Below are 22,024 nucleotides of genomic sequence, written 5' to 3'. Positions count from 1 at the left end.
TTTCATGCACATGGAAATTACAAAGTTACAAAAGCAAATGCCAATTCTATCAACTATTTCAGATTGGTTACACATCACCACTTTTTGGCATTACTAGTGTTCAATAGGTTTGAACTTATAAATAAAACTTTGTTAATAGTAGTCATTTGAACAATTTGTCTGTTCAGCCATAAAGATGTAATTTTTTTTTTTAAATAATACAAAGCATAATAATACAAGATATAAAACAATTCTTCAGAATATCCAAACTTAACCCCTTCGCATACAATGATGATTTGACTCGCTCATCGAATAACTGAATTTAAATTTTAAATCTGTGATAAAGTAAAAGTATCAAGTAATTTAGAATGAAAAAAATAATGCTTCAACATTTCAAATGCCCTTATATTATTACAGAAAGTAAAATAATAATAAATGTCCCAAATAAGAGGTGTCACCTAACTAGGAAGTTAAGTAATTTCGTAGGTCAAGGGGTTAAATGTGATCTACATCTGAATATTGTATAATTGTAATATAAAAAAATAATATATGACAGTGTATATTGCATATTAATATACTAGTACCAGGAATTAATGTCTGTTTTCACATGTCCGAGGTCATTCTGGCATTTTAGGGAATGAAAGAGCCGATTGGCTTGCAAAGCAAGCTACAGAGCTAAACACCATTGATCCTCTGAGCATCCCCAAATCTCACATTCGTAATGAGAATCACAAAAAGACCAAACTCTTATGGAATGAACTGTACCAGAATTCGTCAACTGCCTCTTTAACTAAAGTATTTTTGCCCACAATTTCTCAAAGGTTAAATAACAAGCATTTCTTCAGTGATTTTAACTTAACAGAATTTCTTACTGGACACAGTCATTTCAATTACTATCTCAAGAAATTTGGATTATAGGACACTTATATGTGCTCTTGCAGCGTGGGTGGAGTTCAAAATATCGAACACTTGCTTTTTGACTGCTCCAAACTTACTGAAGGGAGAAGGGATTTTATTGTGGATCTCGATGCCTGTAATATTAAGTTTCCACCTCCGCTTCATGTTTTGGTCGACCACATAATGGCTTTTTTCTCATTCTGTAAATTTATTGCCTTTGCTGCTTCAATTTTTAATTAGTCGTTGTTTACTTTTTCCTGTTGTTTTTATCCTTATCTTTATCTATGTATGTAGTTGTTTCTACTTACTTCTGTAAGCCTTGTGCTGTACTTTGTGGTTCACAGGAATTGACTTATTATTAATAAAAAAATATATATACTAGTACCGGAAAGACAAGGTGTAAAAGGTGTATAAGTACAAGGTGTAAAATAGGAGAAAAAAAAAGACAAACAGTTTTCAAAATTAAGGACTTTCGAAGCCTTAAAAAAACTCCATTTTATAGGAATGAAAAGTGTTACTTATAATTATTTTCCCATCATCCGGTGGCATATGCATATAGTTGTATAACATCTCTTAAGAAACTGATGATATTTTTGCTGATGGCTATCGATTGCAATTATATCTAATGCAGTTTAAGTAATTTATAATGCAGTTTAAGTAAATGCATGTATGGATTTATATTCCATACATATTAAGTATATGTATGGAATATCTAAGTATACGTCTTTAGCAGATGAAAGATGAAGAGACGGAAGTAATTTTATGCATTGTCATTATGCTTTTTTTCTTTTCTTCAATCCCAATTAAGTAAACAAAAGAAAATTCCACATAATAATTGTTTCCATGAAATTAAAAAATCAGTATATAAACAGCGTCTTTAAGTATATTTCTATACTAACGTTTTTAACAGATGCTACGATTTCAACACTTTAAAAGCACAATTAGTTGAGACCATAGGAGGTCGGCGATTTTCTTATACCTATAGGGTTTTCTTTTCCTGTTAATGGCATTTTTCTATGACAAAAGACTTAGAATGTGAAATAATAATAACAAATAAAGAAAATAAACTAAGAAATAAATTCATTTTAAATAAATTTATCCAACACAATTGTATTCACCATTCATTAATATTTCCGGACTAAAATTTGTCGACTTATTTTTCCGCAAACGTCTTATATTTTCTTCTTCAAATATTTTATTCATACAGAAATAAATCTAGTCAAAAGAAAAAAAAAAGTCCAACACAAAAATTTTTTACTTCAAATTATAAGATATAGAAGCAACAAGGTATTTCAAAAGCCAATAGTTGAAATAAGATAATTAGTTTCTTGTCATTTATTATACGGTTATTAAAATCTAATGAATAAAATCTTTTATGCTTTCAATAAAATAATACCTAACAGGGATAGTACGAAGCAATTATCCTAGAAAAATCTTAAAGGAAAGATTTTTTCGTAGTTACTGAAATTGAAAATATAATAGTAAGTATTTATAACTATAAAGGAAAAAAAAACAGAAAACGGAAGAAGTAAACATTTACTTATGTTCGGTGAATGTAATTCCATGTACTTTCATAAACAGGAAAAAATGAAGATGGACCCCCCCCCCCCCCCAACACCACAACCAAGTTGTTCCAAATAAGTTCAAAAATGAAACAATCTTTTCGTGGGGTAAGAAAAAACATATCAAAGAACCCTTTTGAACAGTTTTTATTTTTATTTTAATAAATCAGACACACGGGGGCGTAATATAAGCTCTAAGAATTCCCTCCCCTTCGATCTCGCGAAACTCCAATCAATAAGGAGAAATAAAAATTGTACTCTCGAAAAAAAAAAGGATCAGTAAAATACCTACATCGATACAAAATCGATAATGACCGTACAGATAATGTAAAAATCGATACCGATATCGCTAGAAGTGTACTCCTAGATGAGTTTCAGGAAGAAAAGGGTAAAAAAAGAATGAAAAAAAAAATTACCCAGAATTTGTCACTGGTTCTATACCTTTGCCACTTTATAAAAAGAATGTATTAAGTTACCATAGGTGGGTGGTGAATTAGTTATACAAAATTTTATACTGGCGATGGTGATAAATATATATCTATAGTAATAATAAAGATAAATGCGTATATGTGTATGTGTGTTGACAGTCTACAGCCAGGCCGTTTGAACTAAAGCTACAAAATGTGGCGACTACAAATATACTTTGGCGACTGGTAACGTGTACCTCGGAGTGACTGAAATTTTAATTAGAATTATAATTAATTAAAAATGAAGCGAAATGTCGCCGTTTTTTTTACGATAGCTTCCGAAAATATTAAATGAATTTTACATCGTTATAAAATTTAAAATATATATATATTTTTAATGATGCTCATTTAATAGTTGAGCAAATTTTTTGGACATGTTTAAATTTTTTTTGACAGATTTTCAAGGCGTATAAAATTAACGTTTCAACATCACTAAATTTAGAAGATAATTGATCCAAACATTTAAGTTTTTAATAGTGCCTTGATGCCAAAGGATTAATTTTTATTCAAAAGATTTATGTCCACAGTGAGAGAAGCATGTGTAAGATAATTAAAATAATACGGCTTTAATGTCTGATAATTTGCCGGAATCATGGACATGTAGTTATGTTTATACGATTTAAATAAAATTAAATATAACCAATATTTCCAGCAAACCAGCTGGTCGTCAGAGGCGAATAGATCCCCCACAGCATTAGCCGGATTCAATAATGTCACGTTACATTACGAAAGACGATTTAAAAATGTTTGAAAATGAAACGATACACCATATAATATTTAAACTAGCATCTTTGAAAAAATAAGTATCTGCATTTTAAACTGACATATAAAACAGTTTTGTGTGATTACTACTTTGAAAGATGAAAGCTTTTATTGGAAAAGCTCATGTACGAAAGGGATACAAAATTACTTAAAATAATTCTTTTTAAATATCTGACAATTTAAAAGAATCTCAAACATGAAGTTATATCTAAGATTTAACTAAAATGAAATTAAATACAACAAATATCGCCGGCGAACCAGTTAATCGCCATAGTCGACTAGATCTTCCTTATCAACATAAAAGGGACTCAGTATTACATAACCTTATATTCATTTGGAGGATTTGAAAATCAGTGAAAATGAAACGATGTAATCTAAGTATATTTAAATCAAAGACTTTGGGAAGATAAGTATTTACACTTTAAGTTGCAATATAAAGCCCTTTATTTCCAAAAATTATTTCAGAGATTGCAAGATGAAGTGTAGTTAAAGTCGAGAAAAAGTATGACAATTTGACAAACAGTTTTATTGTTTAGTTAAATATTTTAAGTAATAATTAATAGAAATATCACTGTTACTCAGAAATGGACCGCAGATTGGCATGTGGACATTTCATGTCTTAAATGTTTAATGATGAAGTATATTATTGAAGAAACCATTAAGATACAGTTTCACTAAGTATTTAATTTTTAGCAACCATTCATTCCGGCGAACCAGGTGGTCGTCAAAGGCGGCTAGTAGCATATAATGACTTTTACCAATTAGCAATTGTTGAAGATGGTATATACTAATCATGGTGATTTAGTATAATGCGATTCAGTAAAGTTCTAGCTTCCATATAAATCTATAAGTTAGGTTTTTTATCAATAAGTTTTTAATTGAGGAGAACAGGCTGAAATAAATACAGAATGTCCTTCATCAAATGCTAATGTATGTTTTAAAGCTATTTCTGAAGAGAGCAGTCCAGCTAAGTATTAGGTACACATTAAGTTTAGAAAACGACTCGAAAAAAAAAATCTATGCCCCCCCCCGTTTGAACAAAGATCTTTTAATTTGAAGATTCATTCTTGTATTTGCTTTACTCCGTTATTTCCTCCTTTTGTCAAGTTGTCAAGACGCATAAAGCCAAAGGAAACATAATAGGGAAAAAATATCACACGATCAACTATAAACAACATAGGCGAATTCGCATACTAGCAACAGAAAAACACAATGCTGGGAGAAAACTTTGCTACTTTAAAATAATGGAGACTCAAAAAAAAAAAAAAAAAAAAAAAAAAAAAAAAAAGAAGAAGAAGAAGAAGAAGAAAGAAATCTTAATAGCCAGCAGGAAATCAGACTGCCACAGTCCAAAAAAAAAGTAATTTAAAAAAATAATTTTTTATATATATTCTAGCTGACCAAAAAAGTTTTTGAGATCAAAAGATTTTAAAATATATATTAAAAAAAAACAAAAAACAAAAAACATCGCTTTATTAAAAGTTGACGATTGCGTAATAGAATAGTCAGGTGATCATCCAAATCGGTTCAAACGGGATTTTCGAGGGGGGGGGGGATTTACCATAGATATAAAGTTCTGGAGCTCGAACGATTTTAAGATGGGGGAAAAAAAAAAAAAAACCATCACTCTTTAAATATCGATATATGCGTAATCTGATAATCACGTGATTGTTTACAACTGGTTTTTCACGAAAAAAAATTCTGGCTTCAGGAAAAAAATTTCAGAACTCGATTGATTTTGAAATGTTCAAAAATCCTCGCTTTTCTAAATATTGGTGATTGCGAAATATAAGCCACGTGAGAACATGATGTTTTTCAATCGGATTGATAACACGCGACTTAAAAAAAATAATGCTCTGACATGATAATTTGAAATTTCCGATAGCAAATTTCAATCTAAAAAAAAAAAAAATCTTTTTTCTAATTTAAGTAACATAGGTCAACAGCACTCATTAAGAAATTCATCACGTAATTAGCAGGAAGTAATGCACATTGCAGTAAAAAGACAACTTGTAAAGAAATATAAGACAGATAGCATGAACAATGACATAAGTTAGCCACATGATTCCTAAGTCATATGAAATAACTCCATTGTTTGTGAATTTCATTTCCTCTCATTGTGATGTCACAATGACGTCCAAATGAATGGTTACACTGACTTTCAGCGAGATAAAACTTTTGCTTGAAAGAAGAAATACTTTCAGTTTCAATTCCCGCTTTTTAACTGATTAAACAACATTACAACTGCCTGAAAAAAAAATAATAAAAACTATCAACCAAAAATTAAAGCAATCTTAAAGAAAATAACCTTAAAAGTAAATATTTCCAGAGCTAAAACTAATAAAAGATATATTGTATTTAGAGAGCGCTAATGCTGCTACAACTAAAGCACAAATGAGCTTAACCAAATTAGAAATAAATATTGTTTAATGTAAAAAGAACCAAAAAGGACATATGATGAATCCGGTCTGAAGACTTTTCAAGGGTCACCCTCAGGCAGGTATTCAATCCAGGGATTTTCCTGTGAGGGTCTGACTTTCGACCCCTCGTGACCCGAGAATCCCAAGGAGTTGAGGGTTTTGAAGTTAGAATTAATAATTAATATAAAAAAAATCAAATTGATATTAATTATTGATAAGTATTGACCCCTCGTGACCCAAAAGTCTAAAGAAATTGAGGTTTTTGAAGATAAAAATTTAATATCAATAAATCAAATTGATATTAATTCTTATCTTCATAAAATTTCTCGGGATTTTTCGTGTCACCAGGGGTCAATATTTGGACGAAAATCAAACCCCACACAGAAAAAAAATCCCTGGTTTGAATCCCCGCCTTCGGTGATCTTTGCAAAAGTCTTCAGGCCGGATTCATCATTTTTCTTTTTTTGTTGTTCCATTTAATTTATTTTTGCATTTAAATTTAATATTTATATCTAATTTGGTCTGCAAATAAAAAAAATATGCTTATTCTCAAATTATTATGATTTTAATCAAATCGCCTATATCAATATTTTTAAAAGCTCCAGTGAATTGGGAACTCGAAACCAACCAATGAGGTTGAAAATTTTTGCTAATCTTGAACGAAATTTAATCTTGCAAATTGTAGTAAACAAAAGTATTACGCCCACTTCATATTTTCTTTCTATTTCCTCTACTCTTAATTATTTTTATTGTTGTTGCTGATGTAAGCGCTTAGGTATAGCTGCCTCTGCTCTTCTGCTTTTTGCTTTGTGGACTCTTTTCTCATGTTCTGTCTCCTATTAATGCCAAAGTGTATTAGATTCCTCACAGAAAAATAATACTTCTCTGGCAAAGCGACAAAAATATTAAAAGTCATTTCACTAGACAAAGAAGAAAAAAAATTAAAATCTTCGGTAACATTAGATATCTTACTTTTTGCGGTTACAACAAAATATTAAATAGTAATAATATTCATTTATTTATCACCCAATTTATTCAGTAGTAGTTGGTGTAAACAAGTCTAAATCGCATTTTTTTAAAGATACTTGATACGGAAAAGATTTTCACAATTTTTCAGAAATAATCTCCGTGTGATTTCCCCAATGGTTACATTCGCAAGTCGTCTCCATTTTCCATAAAAGAAACCGAAAACTTGGATGGGTTCAGCGTATCATTTTTCAAAATGACGAGTCAGGGCGAGGAATAAATCCATATTGGGATGGGATGAAAAGAGAATACTGTTTACTCACATTTTAATGTTTAAACTGCAAATCTAGGAAACCAGAGACGCTTTTCCCAATATCACGTTTAACCCATGAAGCTCTCCGGTTTATTTCGAACGGAATCCTTACTATGCTGTTAAAGACTGTCGGTGCATTAGGCTTCAAAGCTTTGATCTGCAATTCCTTTGACAGTTTTTGAAGAAATAAGGATTCTTTCTTTGTTAATCCCTTGTAATCACATTCCAGAATGTTCAGCACTTTTTTTTTATTTTTCAGATTACAATAAAAATCAGTTAATATAATGGCTAACATAACGCTTACCATTTTTTTTTCTTTCATAAAGTTGTAAGTTTTGCGAATTTTGCTGACAATAAAGATTTGTCTATGTATGTATTTTTACAAATAAAACAAATATATATGAAGTGATTACCAGCAACGATAATTGAGGAATCTAGAATTCTTAAGCATACGAAGTTTAAAAACAGGATCTTCCATTTTCATAAGATATAATAATTGCAAATCAGTTGCCATTGTATGAGACGCAGGATAATATTTTTCAACGTACTTTTATTTTAAGTTTCAATTATCAATAACAACGTGGAATTATATTTCCAGAACTTATTTTAATAACAGATGAAATTATTAAATTTATCAAAATAAATTGTCGTCGAATTCTAACTTCCGACAATATCAGCGAAGAAATGTCAAGATTATGGAAGTAATGGATATATCGATACTACAATCAACGAAATTTCATAAACAATCAATAATAGGCAACTAGAATGTAATAAGAAAAACAAAGAGTAACATTATATATAAGTTAATGCTCTTATTTCTACTTAATAATATTTATCATGCAACAAAATAATATATATATAGATATATATATCAGTTTTTTTTCCCACGCTAAAGAGGATAGGTTTAAGAAATTTTCGACAGATTATTTCAAAGGATTCTATTTATTTTCTTAAGGTTTGATGCAATGAAAGTTAAACATTGTTAATGAATCGATCTTTCAGATTCATTCTGAAGTACTTTTGAATAAAAATAAAACAGAATAAAGGAAATTAAAAATTTCTAATCTGCATAGCGTTACTCCAACTGGCGTAGAAAATTCACGCATTTGCGTTACCATAACTGGCGTTGAAAATTCACGCATGCACACTGTGTTCTGATTGTTGACAACGGATACGGACTTGGTTTTGAAGGCTTAATATGTTTTCGACAGATTATTTCAAACGATTCTGTTTATTTTTTTAGTGTATGATGTATTTAAAACTAAACATTGTTAATGAATCGATCTGTTCATGATGAATCTGAGAAAATTTGGTTTAAATCTTTTTGAGATATTATATAAATTAAGAAAAATATTCTTTAGTGCCTATAAGGTTTAAATATTCAGCGACTCTGTTTTCAGTACTCATATTTTAAAAAAAAATGCTTCGTTTCAGTAAAAAAAAATATTATTATATTTATTGCAGTTCAATCATTTCCACTTTAATTTAAAGTATAAATTCTACGACAGCTAATAGAAAATGAGAGAGATTCATATTACGTTATGGCTGAAGGCCTTTATAATATTATGAGTGAATTGAAATTTGAAGTTTTAAAATATTTTAATGAAGAAGCTATTAAAGTAGAAATTACATAAAATATTTAATTATTAAAATTTAAACGAACATTAAGATTGGCGAACCATCTGGTCGCCAAAGGCGGCTAGTAATAAATAAATGCGCTTAATGGCATAGCTGAAACCCGCGTGAATGGTCTCTTCGAAACTTGCTCGCTTACTTTCTAATAAGATGTTATCCCAAAGAACGGCTTCTATAGCCCAGAGGCACAATAGTCATGAATTATTAACCTTTGGCGAGGATTTAGCATTTTCACTAAAACTATCGTATCATCCTATGGCGATTAATCTATGGTATGTGTTTAACAGAATTCAAAAACTACCCTATCAACCTATGGCGATTAATCTATGGTATGTGTTTAACAGAATTCGAAAACTATCGTATCAACCTATGACAATTAATCTATGCTATGTGTTTAACAGAATTCGAAAAATATTCGATCAACCTATGGCGATTTATCTATGGTATGTGTTTAACAGAATTCGAAAACTATCCTATCAACCTATGGCGATTAATCTATGGTATGTGTTTAACAGAATTCGAAAACTATCGTATCAACCTATGACGATTAATCTATGGTATGCGTTTAATAGAATTCGAAAACTGAGTTTGTGTTTTAGACGCGTTTCTTCCAACTGATTGAAACAAAAATTTGTCACAAAACTGCAGAAAATCCCATATCAAATTTGATATATTTAAGTCATTGCGTTTTTGAATGATCGCGATTACATGTTTCTGAAAGTACTGACAGAAAAGATGACCAACCTATTGTTGGATTTGGCACAAAATTTGATAGGGCCAATAATTTGATAGTTTCATTTGATGACACAATAGTTATTAAATACCTACATGTCGAATTTCATGTATCAAGTTTTCTTGCTTTTGTAATGATCGTATTAACATATATTCGAACAGCCGGACAGACAGACTTCTGAAAAGAATTTGCTCAATATTTGATAGAAATCTATGAATTTGATATAAAGACCATATACCAAATTTCACCCGTCCAGCTTAAAGCGGTATGTAGTTATCTTTTGTTGCAGACGGACATTTCCAAAAAAAGGGATATTCGAACACAGCGAGATCTGAAAAGTAAAGATTCCTCAAAATCTCGAGTTCGAATTTTTTAACGATTACAATATTTTCTGAGCAATACGCATATGAGAAAGTAAAAAAATAATTCGACAGTAAAATAAACTTTTATTCTTAATGACGAATTCTAAAATAAACTTTTTATTCTCAAAGTACCATTCATTTACTAGTTTGTATAAGTGCGCATTTATACCGCGTCCGTCACTTAATGAAATAAAAAGTTATTTTTTATGTCAGTAGAATAATAACATGATACAATTCGATGGTGAACACGCATTACACGTGTCAACTATTGCAATAACAAACATTTTCGTAACTATTGAGGATAGATATCATGGATAAAGAAACATGGAAGCATTTGGAAAATTATTATGCATAATTAGAATACAGGCTACTATTTTATGATGCGTGGGTAAAAAAATGACTCAACAGAATACTCATTGAGATGGTGAAATAATAAGATATCGTATATGATGAAGCAATATGCTTCAATTTAGAATTAATTTAATAAGTAGAAAGAAAAAACACAAAAACATAGACACTATTATTGATATAATTTTGAAAAAAGGGCATAATTTTATTTCGATAGTAATATTAAAAGACAGGAGAATAAAGAAAAACCTTAAGAATTAATTTTCATTGAAACGGACTTTATTGTTTTTATTAAGTAGAAGAAGAAGAAAAACACACACACACAATATATATATATATATATATATATATATATATATATATATATATACTATTATTGATATAATTTTGAAAAAGGGATTAATTTTATTTTGACTACAATATCTGAAGTCAGAAGAATAAAGAAACATCTTATTAAGAATTAATTTTCATTGAAACGAACGAAATTCTTTTTAATAAGTAGAAGGGGGGGGGACACAAAAATACAGATACTATTATTGATATATTTTTGAAAAAGGGATTAATTTTATTTCGACTATAATATCAGAAATCAGAAGAATGTAGAAACATCTTATTAAGAATTAATTTTCATTTAAACGGACTAATTTAATTTCTTCTTTAATTCTTCTATTTCTTAAAATTCTTTTTAAGAAGTAGAAGGTGAAAAACACAACAATATAGATACTATTATTTATACAATTTTGAAAAAAAGAATTAATTTTATTTTGACAATAATATTAAAATACAGGAGATTGAAGAAAAACCTTAGTAAGAATTAATTTTCATTGAAATGAACTTAATTCTTTTCCATAAGTAGAAGGAAAGGAACCCTACAAAAATATAGATACTATTTTTGATATAAGGATTTTTATGAAGAATTAATTTTCATTGAAGCGGACTAAATTCTTCTTAATAAGTAGAAAGAAAAAAATACAATAATATAGATATATTATTGATATAATTTAAAAAAGGGCTCCATTTTAATGCGACAATAATATTAAAAGGCAAGATAAGGAAGAAAAATGACTAAAAATTAATTTTCTTTTAAACAGACTACTTGCTCGATTTTTTCTGAAATAAACGTTTCAGCTTATCCATGAAATTAATATGTGCAGACGTCAAACGTTTTCTCAATTAAATTTTTGTAAAGAAAATGGACTGGCCATTTTTTTTTAGGAATTAGTTGAAAAATTTAACTATCGGTAAATAAATAACCGAAATTAATATATCTCTATAAACTAAATTCTAGCTCAAATGGCATACATCAAGTGCGTCATACTAATTAATTTCGGAATCCGTCGCGCATAAAAGGAGCCTGACTTCAGAGCACATGTAAGAAATCGTCCTGCAATAATTAAATGACATATCTATATGTTTGGCATGCGACTGTGATATCACGGAATCGACTCTATCAGCCAATTAAATAGCTAATTAAAGAGACTAAAATATTTTCGAGAACCTTCAGACGACAGTAGTACAGATTCAAAATTTTAAGGTTATGTTAACATTATTTTACTTCGTGACAAATTTCTATTGTTAGGACAAAATCAGAATTTCACATCATTAGCCTTAACCGCAACTTTTTCAAACTCTAACGATCAATGCTAATTTTTCCCCTTGTTAAAGTACATTTCAAAGAACTCCAAACCCAAAACACTCATTAAAATGAATTTTGAAACGGAGTTGGTTTCCATTATAGTAAGTACCCTAAGCAAACACAAAGTAAAAGAAATCCGGTTTTTTTCGACAATTCCCTTTTTGCATTTTAAAACGTAGCGTGGTTACAGTTGACCTTCAAACACGAACGGCGGATACAAAAGAAAACTTTTATCGTCGTCCCTTTTATTGTACTGATTTCCTATTAAAGACAGCTGTTTAACCATGCGCCACACGATTGAGGAAAAATATCCTAATGGATGGCATGATATTTGGAAAAATGTAATGATGAGAGAGCTTTTAAAGATAAGACATAAAGCGTTTTAAGGAATTCTTTAAAGTGAGCTTAGCGATTTATCAAAAGAAACATTAGACTTCTGGAGTATTTCTCCTACTGAATTTTGGACGAGGGAATTTTTTTAATAAATATATTCAAAATATAGGTCACTTTTTTTTTTTATCATTATTCTTTTTAGAATGTCATATCCCGCAGATGAGAAATATCTAGGTTAATATAATTTATCTGGACATTTAAGAGTAATGTTACTACATAAAATTCGGATTATTTTTAAAAGAAACGGGAGAAATAGCGAATAAGAAAATATTTCAGCTTTTTTTTTCTTTTAATGGGAAAAGAATTTATAATCCGTCATTCAATTAATGAAACAAAACAAAGAAATAAAAAACTTTCACAAATGTTGTTTATGAAAGCTAGTAAGCTTCGCACTTTCTTTTATTAACAAAAATGGACAAAAACATGAAATTTTATTTTTATCTTTTCATCACCAAAATATATGTTTATATTCAACTAAAACAGTGTTATAAAATGCACTGCACAATAAAATAAATATTTGAAGGACCTAGAGGAATCAAAAAGCACATCTTAATGATTTTTCTCAAAATGGTATTATAATTAGATTTAAACAATCTTTGGAAAGTTCCAGGTGTCTTAAGTTTTGAAGAAATTAAAAAGAATTTTTAATAAAGATTTCTTTTAAACATTAAAAGAAAAATGGGGTATTTATTTTATATTTCGAATTATTTTACATAGTTAAAAAATCAATTTTAGTTCAGAAAAAAATAAAATTCTTATGAAAATTCAGTAAGTGTACATAAAAATATTTCTAAAAAAAACAGCATTTAATTGGAATTAGAAATTTATACACAGTTTTATTCTAAAAAAAAAATTATATTGGGTAAAAAGGAGAAAAGAAAAGAAAAATTAAACACCTGGAATATTTTGAAATTTCTAAAAAATGTATATTTTTTAATTAAAAAAATATATTACGTTTGAAAAGTTTTTAAAGAAATTTGAAGTATTTATATTTTAATATTTATGCATAAAATATTCATAAACCAAAATGAATAATTCTCAAAAGTACCTAATACAATTCCATCATCCCATTAAAGATTGAAAGGAATTATTTACCATTTTAATACAGCGATTGATAAATTTTAAAGAAATGATCGCGTTTTCTTTTTTGCTTTTTTATGACGTAGAATGCCATGTAGGTCACCGGTGACGACCCCTGAGTTTGTTCGTTGGTCACCGGTGACCTTAGTAAAATAAATACATTACGAATGATTATACAAATTAATTTTTCTGTTGTGATTCATGTTTCACTAAAATATTCACCGCATAATGACAAATTCTGTTGGTAGACATGCCATGTGAAATTAGCTTAGCATTCTTTTTAGTAAATTGATAATTCTTTAAATATTATAAAGATATGATTGCATGAAATTGTAATGGCATGAATTAATATCTTTGAGAAATTATGATCAGAACATTTCATAAAGATGACATTATTTGTTACATTAAATTTATAGAAATCACACGGAAATTACTTCTTTGCTCTAACTCCTCTCTTCCTTTTAGTTTTAAATCACACGTGAGAGTGAATACATTTGCCCAAGATGAGATTAATTAATGTTTAGTTCTATTAAGATAATCAAGCATTCAAGAATCTTTTGTATGAGGTAGAATTTCGCGAGCTTTAATGTGACAAGTATAAATTTGAAGAATGTAAATATGGAACTCAAAGCGATTCTTTTAAAATTTAATTAAAATTTTGATTAATTAAAATTTAAGCTGAATGTTGGACTTTTTTACATAATAATCTCAGGAAATATAATTGCACAAAAAGGAATTTTACATCAGTTCAAAATTTTAAAAAGTATCTTTTTAATGATATCAACTTAACAGTCGTGTAAATTTTCCCTGATTTTTGGCAACTTTAAAAAAAAATATTTGTTTGCCAAATTTCCAACACTAGATTAAATTGTTTCATCAAATATTTAATCGTGTGATTTATTTCCATTTTTGAACACTGAACAAGAAGAATTCTACTTAATATATGAGCAGTTAATAAAATGAATAAAAAAATGAAGTTACAATACTATAAAATTTCGAAGACAGGTGAATCGCACATTTCAGTTTTTAATAGAGCTATGACGTCATGGGACTAGTCTCCATTAGAAAGGTTTTCGTGTACACAATGAACAGAGTATATATAAGACAATTAAAGTAACATATCTTTTATGTCTGCCAGTTTTATTGTATCATGGATATGAAGTTATATCTAAACAATTTCATTAAAATTAAATATAAAAAATAATTCAGATACACCAATTAGTTGCTAAAGTGTATATATGATATAGTCAATGATAACCTAATAACAAGCAGCAAGATTGTATCATCCATATACTTTACGTTTTTATATCGAATAAAAACATCGTGAAATAATTCTTAAATACATGAAATAATTCTTAATACATAATAATTCTTAAATACAATATTGACCAGTAATGTTGAGAACAAAATAAAATGTGATGCAGCATTATAATGATTTTACATCCCATCGTTTACAATGTTTTTCATTCGTTCTTTCAAAAATGCTTTTGACCATAATGCAAATCCAAAAGTCACCTTTAATGAAATTTTATGCTCCCCATCATTTACACTAAACCAGGGAATTCGGGTCACGATAAATCGAAGTTAAATGGCATAACAAACTAAATACGTTTCGAGTCCCTGCGGCGTTATGGCGCTCGAAGATATATGGCAGAATGGGTGACATAAATTCCAATAATCTTTATTAACATGAAAAGATAATGGTGGAAATAGGAATAATAAATGTAAGCAGAAATCTATTTTTCCATAAGAAGTTGCAATTGTGTGTTAGTATCGAATAAAGGTACGGTTATCATCATTGCGTTCTTCTTAAAAGAGGGAACTGAATATCTAGATTATTTTTATTTCATTTAATATTTTAGAACTGGCATCATTTAAGTTATTATTGAAGAATCTATCGAACGATTAATATATCGATATATCAAGTTTTAAGTGCGTTATAATATATATATACATGCCAGCTAGAATATTATAAATGCCCATGCTAAACATATAATAAATAGATGTTTATTAGGTTTCATCCATTCAAAATATGAGAGCTGCCACATCAAATTCATAACAATATGATATATTACTAGTTAATAAACTTTAAATGTTTCACGACGTGAAAGAACATTAATCGTACCTCAGATAACTTCATACCATTACTAAGAAAGAATCAAATTAAAAGGATATACTTCACAACATTTCATCTTCACTTATTCCTTGGATAAGAGTAGAATTATTGGCTCATTTGCATTGGATATTTATTTGAGGTAAGATGTGGGAAAAGAACGAGATATAATTAATGTTAATAATGAGCACTTGTGGAACGTTACTTCCTTCTTTTTCTGAGACTTATAAACATATGTTAAATGTTTACTCGGAGCTTATATTTTCTGGCATCTACAAAAATGTTCTCTGGTCTTTTAAAAAGTGTAAAAGCGGAATAAAACTGTAGTTATTTCAAAACACATAAGTATCATTATTTAGAATTAGCATAGCGGTATACCACCTTATTACTAAGGTGCTGCCACTTTAAATAGTCACTGATTTTATCAAAAGAATTTTGATTTAAAATAGTTGTATCAAATATTAACGTTGAATTTTCTTATAATTATTTATTATAAGTAATAAAGGTAACATTACGCTAATTATAAATTTCAGAAATTAAACATAATTTAAAAAGAGAAAAAGCATCTGAAAAAAAAAAAAAGCGTAAATATTTAAAATAGAATTAAAAAAAATAACTTTTCAAAATTTTATAAATGCTAAATGATGGATAATTTTGTATAAATAATTTAATAATAGCTTTAAAAGCTATAAATAAATAAGAACTATAAATAATCTTAAGTATACACTTAAGAAAATGTTATCACTACCTTCCTTTCGTTAATTGAAAATATCTAATAATTAGAATATACAAAACAATACTTCCAAGCTTTCAGAATAGCAGCAAAACCAAAAAAAGTAAATTTCATAGCACAAAAAAAAAAAAAAAAAAAAAAAAAAGTAAAAATTTTACATCGATAATGATGTAAAAATACATAGTTCAAATTCGATACATTAAATTCATTGACGATTATAAAAAAGAATTCTAATGGAAACAATATCAAATTAATGTTGAAACTAAGAATATAAACAAAGCAGCATGTTCTTAAAGAACTTGGTTTAAGAACATTCCATTAAATGTTCCTTAATTTAAAAATTAATAATAACTTCTTAATTAAAAAAAATTATCGCAATAAAATGGAATACCAGTTCGTTTAACGAAATATTATTTAAAAAATAAAGAAGGCAAATTAAATAAATTAAAAAATAATGGAAACAATATCAAATTAATGTTGAAACTAAGAATATAAACAAAGCAGCATGTTCTTAAAGAACTTGGTTTAAGAACATTCCATTAAATGTTCCTTAATTTAAAAATTAATCATAACTTCTTAATTAAAAAAATTATCGCAATAAAATGGAATACCAGTTCGTTTAACGAAATATTATTTAAAAAATAAAGAAGGCAAATTAAATATATTAAAAAATAATGGAAACAATATCAAATTAATGTTGAAACTAAGAATATAAACAAAGCAGCATGTTCTTAAAGAACTTGGTTTAAGAACATTCCATTAAATGTTCCTTAATTTAAAAATTAATCATAACTTCTTAATTAAAAAAAATTATCGCAATAAAATGGAATACCAGTTCGTTTAACGAAATATTATTTAAAAAATAAAGAAGGCAAATTAAATATATTAAAAAATAATGGAAACAATATCAAATTAATGTTGAAACTAAGAATATAAACAAAGCAGCATGCTCTTAAAGAACTTGGTTTAAGAACATTCCATTAAATGTTCCTTAATTTAAAAATTAATCATAACTTCTTAATTAAAAAAAATTATCGCAATAAAATGGAATACCAGTTCGTTTAACGAAATATTATTTAAAAAAATAAAGAAGGCAAATTAAATATATAAAAAATAAAATCTTTAAAAAAATTATATTCAACACATTTTTTTTAATTTGTTGTCTTCATTAATTAACCATTAATTTGTTCATTAATAAAGTTCATTAATTAACATTAATTTGTTATCTTCATTAATTAATAAAGTTACAATACGAATGTCAAATCCTGACATACAAAAAAAAACGAGAAGAACCGAACAATCATAATCAAATAATTTTACTGCAGATAAAGTACGTCAACATTCATTCATTGGTGAGTCACACAAAATCTTTTTCTTTCTTCTGGGCGTAGCACTCTTAAAAACGGAAATGTGACAAAAGCGGAAGACGTTCATCACTCGACCTTTGCTCGCGGACACACGCCAACATTCCGCAACTTCCAGGCGGCTGACAACAATCGCTGCCCATAATATTATTCATACGATTGTATGTTTTGATTTCATCAGAAGAACTGTTTGCAGTGAAGAAATAAATGACAACAACAAAAGCTCACTCTATGAGCATAACAAAGGAATTTCTAAAGTGACATCAGACACTTTATACTAAGCCGAAAAATTAATCATAAGATAGTACCTACAAAAGTACTTTCCTAACTACAATAATAATAAATAACATCTTTTCCAAAACAGATGATTATTAGAATGGAATAATTTTTGAAATTGATTGTTTTAATTTATTTACTAAGTTGGCAACCCGACATACTAAAGAAATGATAAATATAAGACTATACAACACAAATAGCACTATTTTACCTGGTTTGCTGTTTAAAATAATATAAAATCATCAAAAAGAAACAATAGCTTATAATAGAAGAATGATTATCTTAGAAATATGCTACTAATAATTATAATGTCAGTAAAAGAATATATTTTTCTATCACATCAAGCCGTGTTCCAACGACCCGCGATTCTTCAGATTTGGCACGCTTTACAATGTTTCCCCTCTCTTGCGGTTTCTTTGGGTTCTTTGATGCCTGTCTAGTTTACCGACAAATTATCGGTGAACTGAACAAGCACAAAGCAACCTAGAAAACCGCAAGAGAGGGTCAAGGGGAGAACGCGTGCTACGTGTTTACAGGCGGACAGGTTACAGGAACGCGGCTTTACAAGAATTAAGCTTCAGTTTAATTGCTCATAAACTGAGCACTCCAACCCGCTTGAAGGCACACGGAAAACTGGAATGACCGGACCGCCGCGACAGCAACACTGTGGTTAGTACTAAGGGTCATCACCGGCCACGGTACAACTCTATCTTACGGAAGTATGTCCCGTCATCGATGAGAAGTAGCCACCCCCACTCTTTCGTATATCCTGAAGGGTGGCGAGAACGAACCACCATACCCAAAGCTTCTCGTCCTCAATCACGAGGTGCCCCCTCCCAGAGGAACTTCAGTTTAATGATACAACTTCACTTGACCCATTCAAAGCTGTTAATTCATCTAATGTTTGATGATTATTTAAAAAAAAAATATTGCAACATTTGATACAAAACGGACACTTTTTCAATTATGGCAGCATTTCAAAAAAATACATTCTTCTTAAATTCGCAGTAAGTTATATTTTAAAGACGATAAGGGTGATAAGAGCACTCACCAATGGTCTCTGCTTCATCCCTGCAGCAGGGCTTGATGCCAGCCTCCATGGTCCCTCCTCAGCCATACATCGCATGCACGCACCCAGTGCTTACCTGCAATTAAAAAGAGAGAAAATCATACATCAGATTCTATGATGAATATTAAATCCGACATAATACATTAGTATCCGTTAACATAAATTGGAAAAAAAAAATAAAACATTCAACAATCAGCGATATGTTTCAACGAAATTAGAAATATAAAGCACATTGATGATACTGAGAAAGAGAATTTTTTACACCTTTTTGAAATAGCGAAATCAAGCGGAATTTCGTGTTTCGTGAGATCATAAAAAAATGTTTTAGCATATGATATAGTGACAAAAGGAAAAAAAATGATGAAAAGCCTTTAGCTCTCCAGTATATTTTGATTTTATAATATTTTCAGTTTTTTATATAATTGCTTTTTATCTATTATATTTTTAAGAATCTTGCATAAGTCTGCATCTCCTTTGCCCCTTGGTAAATAAATTAGCTTTTTTCCCTTTTGAAATTGGCATTCTTCTGAGTTTCTATTAAGAAAACATAAGATAGCATACTTTTTTTTTTACTACTTACATACTGTCACAAAAATTAAGAGTATCAAGTCATCTACCTGTTCATTTAACAAATAAAGTTTACTTAAATATAGAGAAATTAAACTGCTTCAATACTCAAATGTACTAGTTTCTAAAGTTGAGCATCCTTTTTCTTGAACAAATTTTGTCAACCAAACACTTCTAATAAAGATAAAAGTTCCGTAACAAATAAAGATAATTTGAGTTCCGTAACAAATGCTAACGGAAGATAAGTGACAAATAGATACCTCCAGAATGTTCTAATTCTGTAGTGTTTATGATCTCCGTAAAGCAATATAAGCGCCATTTAACGAGGTTCCAAAACTCATTTTGAGCATTAATGTAAAATTAGATGCATATGCACGAAAATAAGAGAGAGTATTTAAGTATTTAGAGTTGCAGTAATTCATCTAAGGCCCTTTATTAGCATACATAAATTCCATGGGGTTAACAAGTAGGAAGACATTTCATTATAAATGGCAATAATGTATTATTGCTACATCATGCAATTTATATTATTAGGGTTTCACATTTGTTTCATATAATGTAGCAATATTAAAGATGAGATGAAAAATTGTGACTTCACTTCAAATGAAAGTACATATGTTGATAAAAATTGCAAATTCGCCAAGCTAACTAATTATAAACGCAAATGTGGATACCTGTGAGTTTGTTGGCATTTTAAAAGGACATACCGTTTGGCTTAGATATACACCGAATTGGATACTAATACTTGATTGATAAGAATATGTGCATCACAGCAGTATGTTTTAAAAATTTAATAAGTTGCAATTAAATGAAGTGTTGGTTTCCTTATGCCATAATTTCAAAAAATCTCACTGACAAAAATTAACTTCATATCATCTTTAAAAAAAAAAATTTATATATTTTTAATAATGTAAATGTAGTTACGGAGCAATTTCTTCTTAATTTTAATAAATTAATTTCTTAAATAGAATTTGTAGCAATATTTCTATTGTTGCAATAAAAATTAAATTTAATTCATTGTTTTATCAAACCATGTTTTTTCCATGTTGAAAAGATCATTATTTCTCAGACTTTATTTTAGTTAAAAATACCACTTCACATATACATTACAATTTTATAGCTATGTTAATATCTTTTTCTGTCTCAAAAACTGCCTTGCCTACCTACTTATACAAATTAAATTACAGCAAGAAGTGGGAAATTGGGAACTTAAAATTAATACTAAATAGTGCGCTTTAGCTCATATTTATAGATAAATAGTTTTATTTCCTTTTTTATGAAACTTCCGCGAAGAAATTAAATTAAAAATCAAAGGGTCCAATTCTAATGGTCTAAATAAATTGGGAATATTTCAGATTCTATAAAAACAAAAAAAGAAAATGAAGTTTTGGGTTTGGCCAACGTTTCAATTATCAAGCTGCAAATGAACATGTATTATCAAAGTAGTGTTTCCAGAAACAGTATATATAAAATGAGAGCAAACATTTTTTAGATTATTACAGTAAAATAATCAAACCAAGCCTTTATTAACACGTACTCCAAATTTAAACAAAAGCGCTAATCTAAAGGTCTAATTCTAAGTTCTAAATAAATTGGAAATATTCTAGATTCTATAAAAATGAAAGAGTTTTGGGCTTCGCCAGCATTTTAGTTATCAAGCTGCAAATGAGAATGTATTGTCAAGGAATGATCCAGCAATTATACACAAATGAGAGCATATAGATTATTGCAGGAAAAAGAAGCCAAGCCTTTTATTAACTAACAAGGACTCTCAAATTAGAAAAAGCGAGTTTTCTTTTTCTTAGAAATGAATTCTCGCAACACTTGTGGTTTGCCTCAGGTTAAATTGCAGCAACAATGGTATAGACACTAAATACCAAGAAAGAAAGAAAGAAAAAAAAAAAAAAAAACTTTCTGCTTGAGTAGGTAAAGCCGTCGTCGTACATTCGGCTTAACACCAACTGGATCAGGGTTTACAGCCTCGGTTCGACAAAAGCACTTTGTTACTGTTTTCGATAACAGTATAACTGCAATTTGTGGCTTTTACTGACGGCGCCCGACAGCGATCTAGCAGCCCATAAATGTCTTTCTTGATCGTTTACAACGAAGCGAGGCCAAAATCGACACCAAAAATCTTTAAGAGAATGTTCACCGAACCTAATCTCTTCAACAACATTGGGTAAAAAAAGAAATCAGACTTCTTATCTGTTAAATAAAATCTTATCATTTAAAATGTCAATAGTTAGTTGGCATTTTCTTTTAAAAAAATCATCATAAATAACTTGCATTTGCAGAATATTTGACTATTCCTCTACCATACCCAACAAATTTGTCCCAAATTAAAAAAAG

The 22,024-nt window shown here is 28.9% G+C and overlaps 1 protein-coding gene across 2 annotated transcripts in view; it reads right to left on the bottom strand.

Annotated features, from left to right (window-relative positions):
* The window catches only part of LOC129971335 (probable phospholipid-transporting ATPase IM), a 393,392-nt gene that overhangs the window by 152,561 nt on the left and 218,807 nt on the right, over positions 1 to 22,024 (bottom strand). For both annotated transcript variants that reach the window (XM_056084997.1, XM_056084996.1), the window contains one exon: positions 19,091 to 19,184. In XM_056084997.1, coding sequence (XP_055940972.1) covers positions 19,091 to 19,139 — 49 coding nt within the window. In that variant the 5' untranslated portion in view covers positions 19,140 to 19,184. The remainder of the gene's footprint in view (positions 1 to 19,090; positions 19,185 to 22,024) is intronic.

This window comes from Argiope bruennichi, chromosome 6 (assembly GCF_947563725.1).
Source record: "Argiope bruennichi chromosome 6, qqArgBrue1.1, whole genome shotgun sequence".
In the NCBI taxonomy this organism is placed as follows: domain Eukaryota; kingdom Metazoa; phylum Arthropoda; class Arachnida; order Araneae; family Araneidae; genus Argiope; species Argiope bruennichi.
The sequence above is the reverse complement of the archived record's forward strand: the minus strand, read 5'-3'. Positions and strand labels throughout refer to the sequence as shown.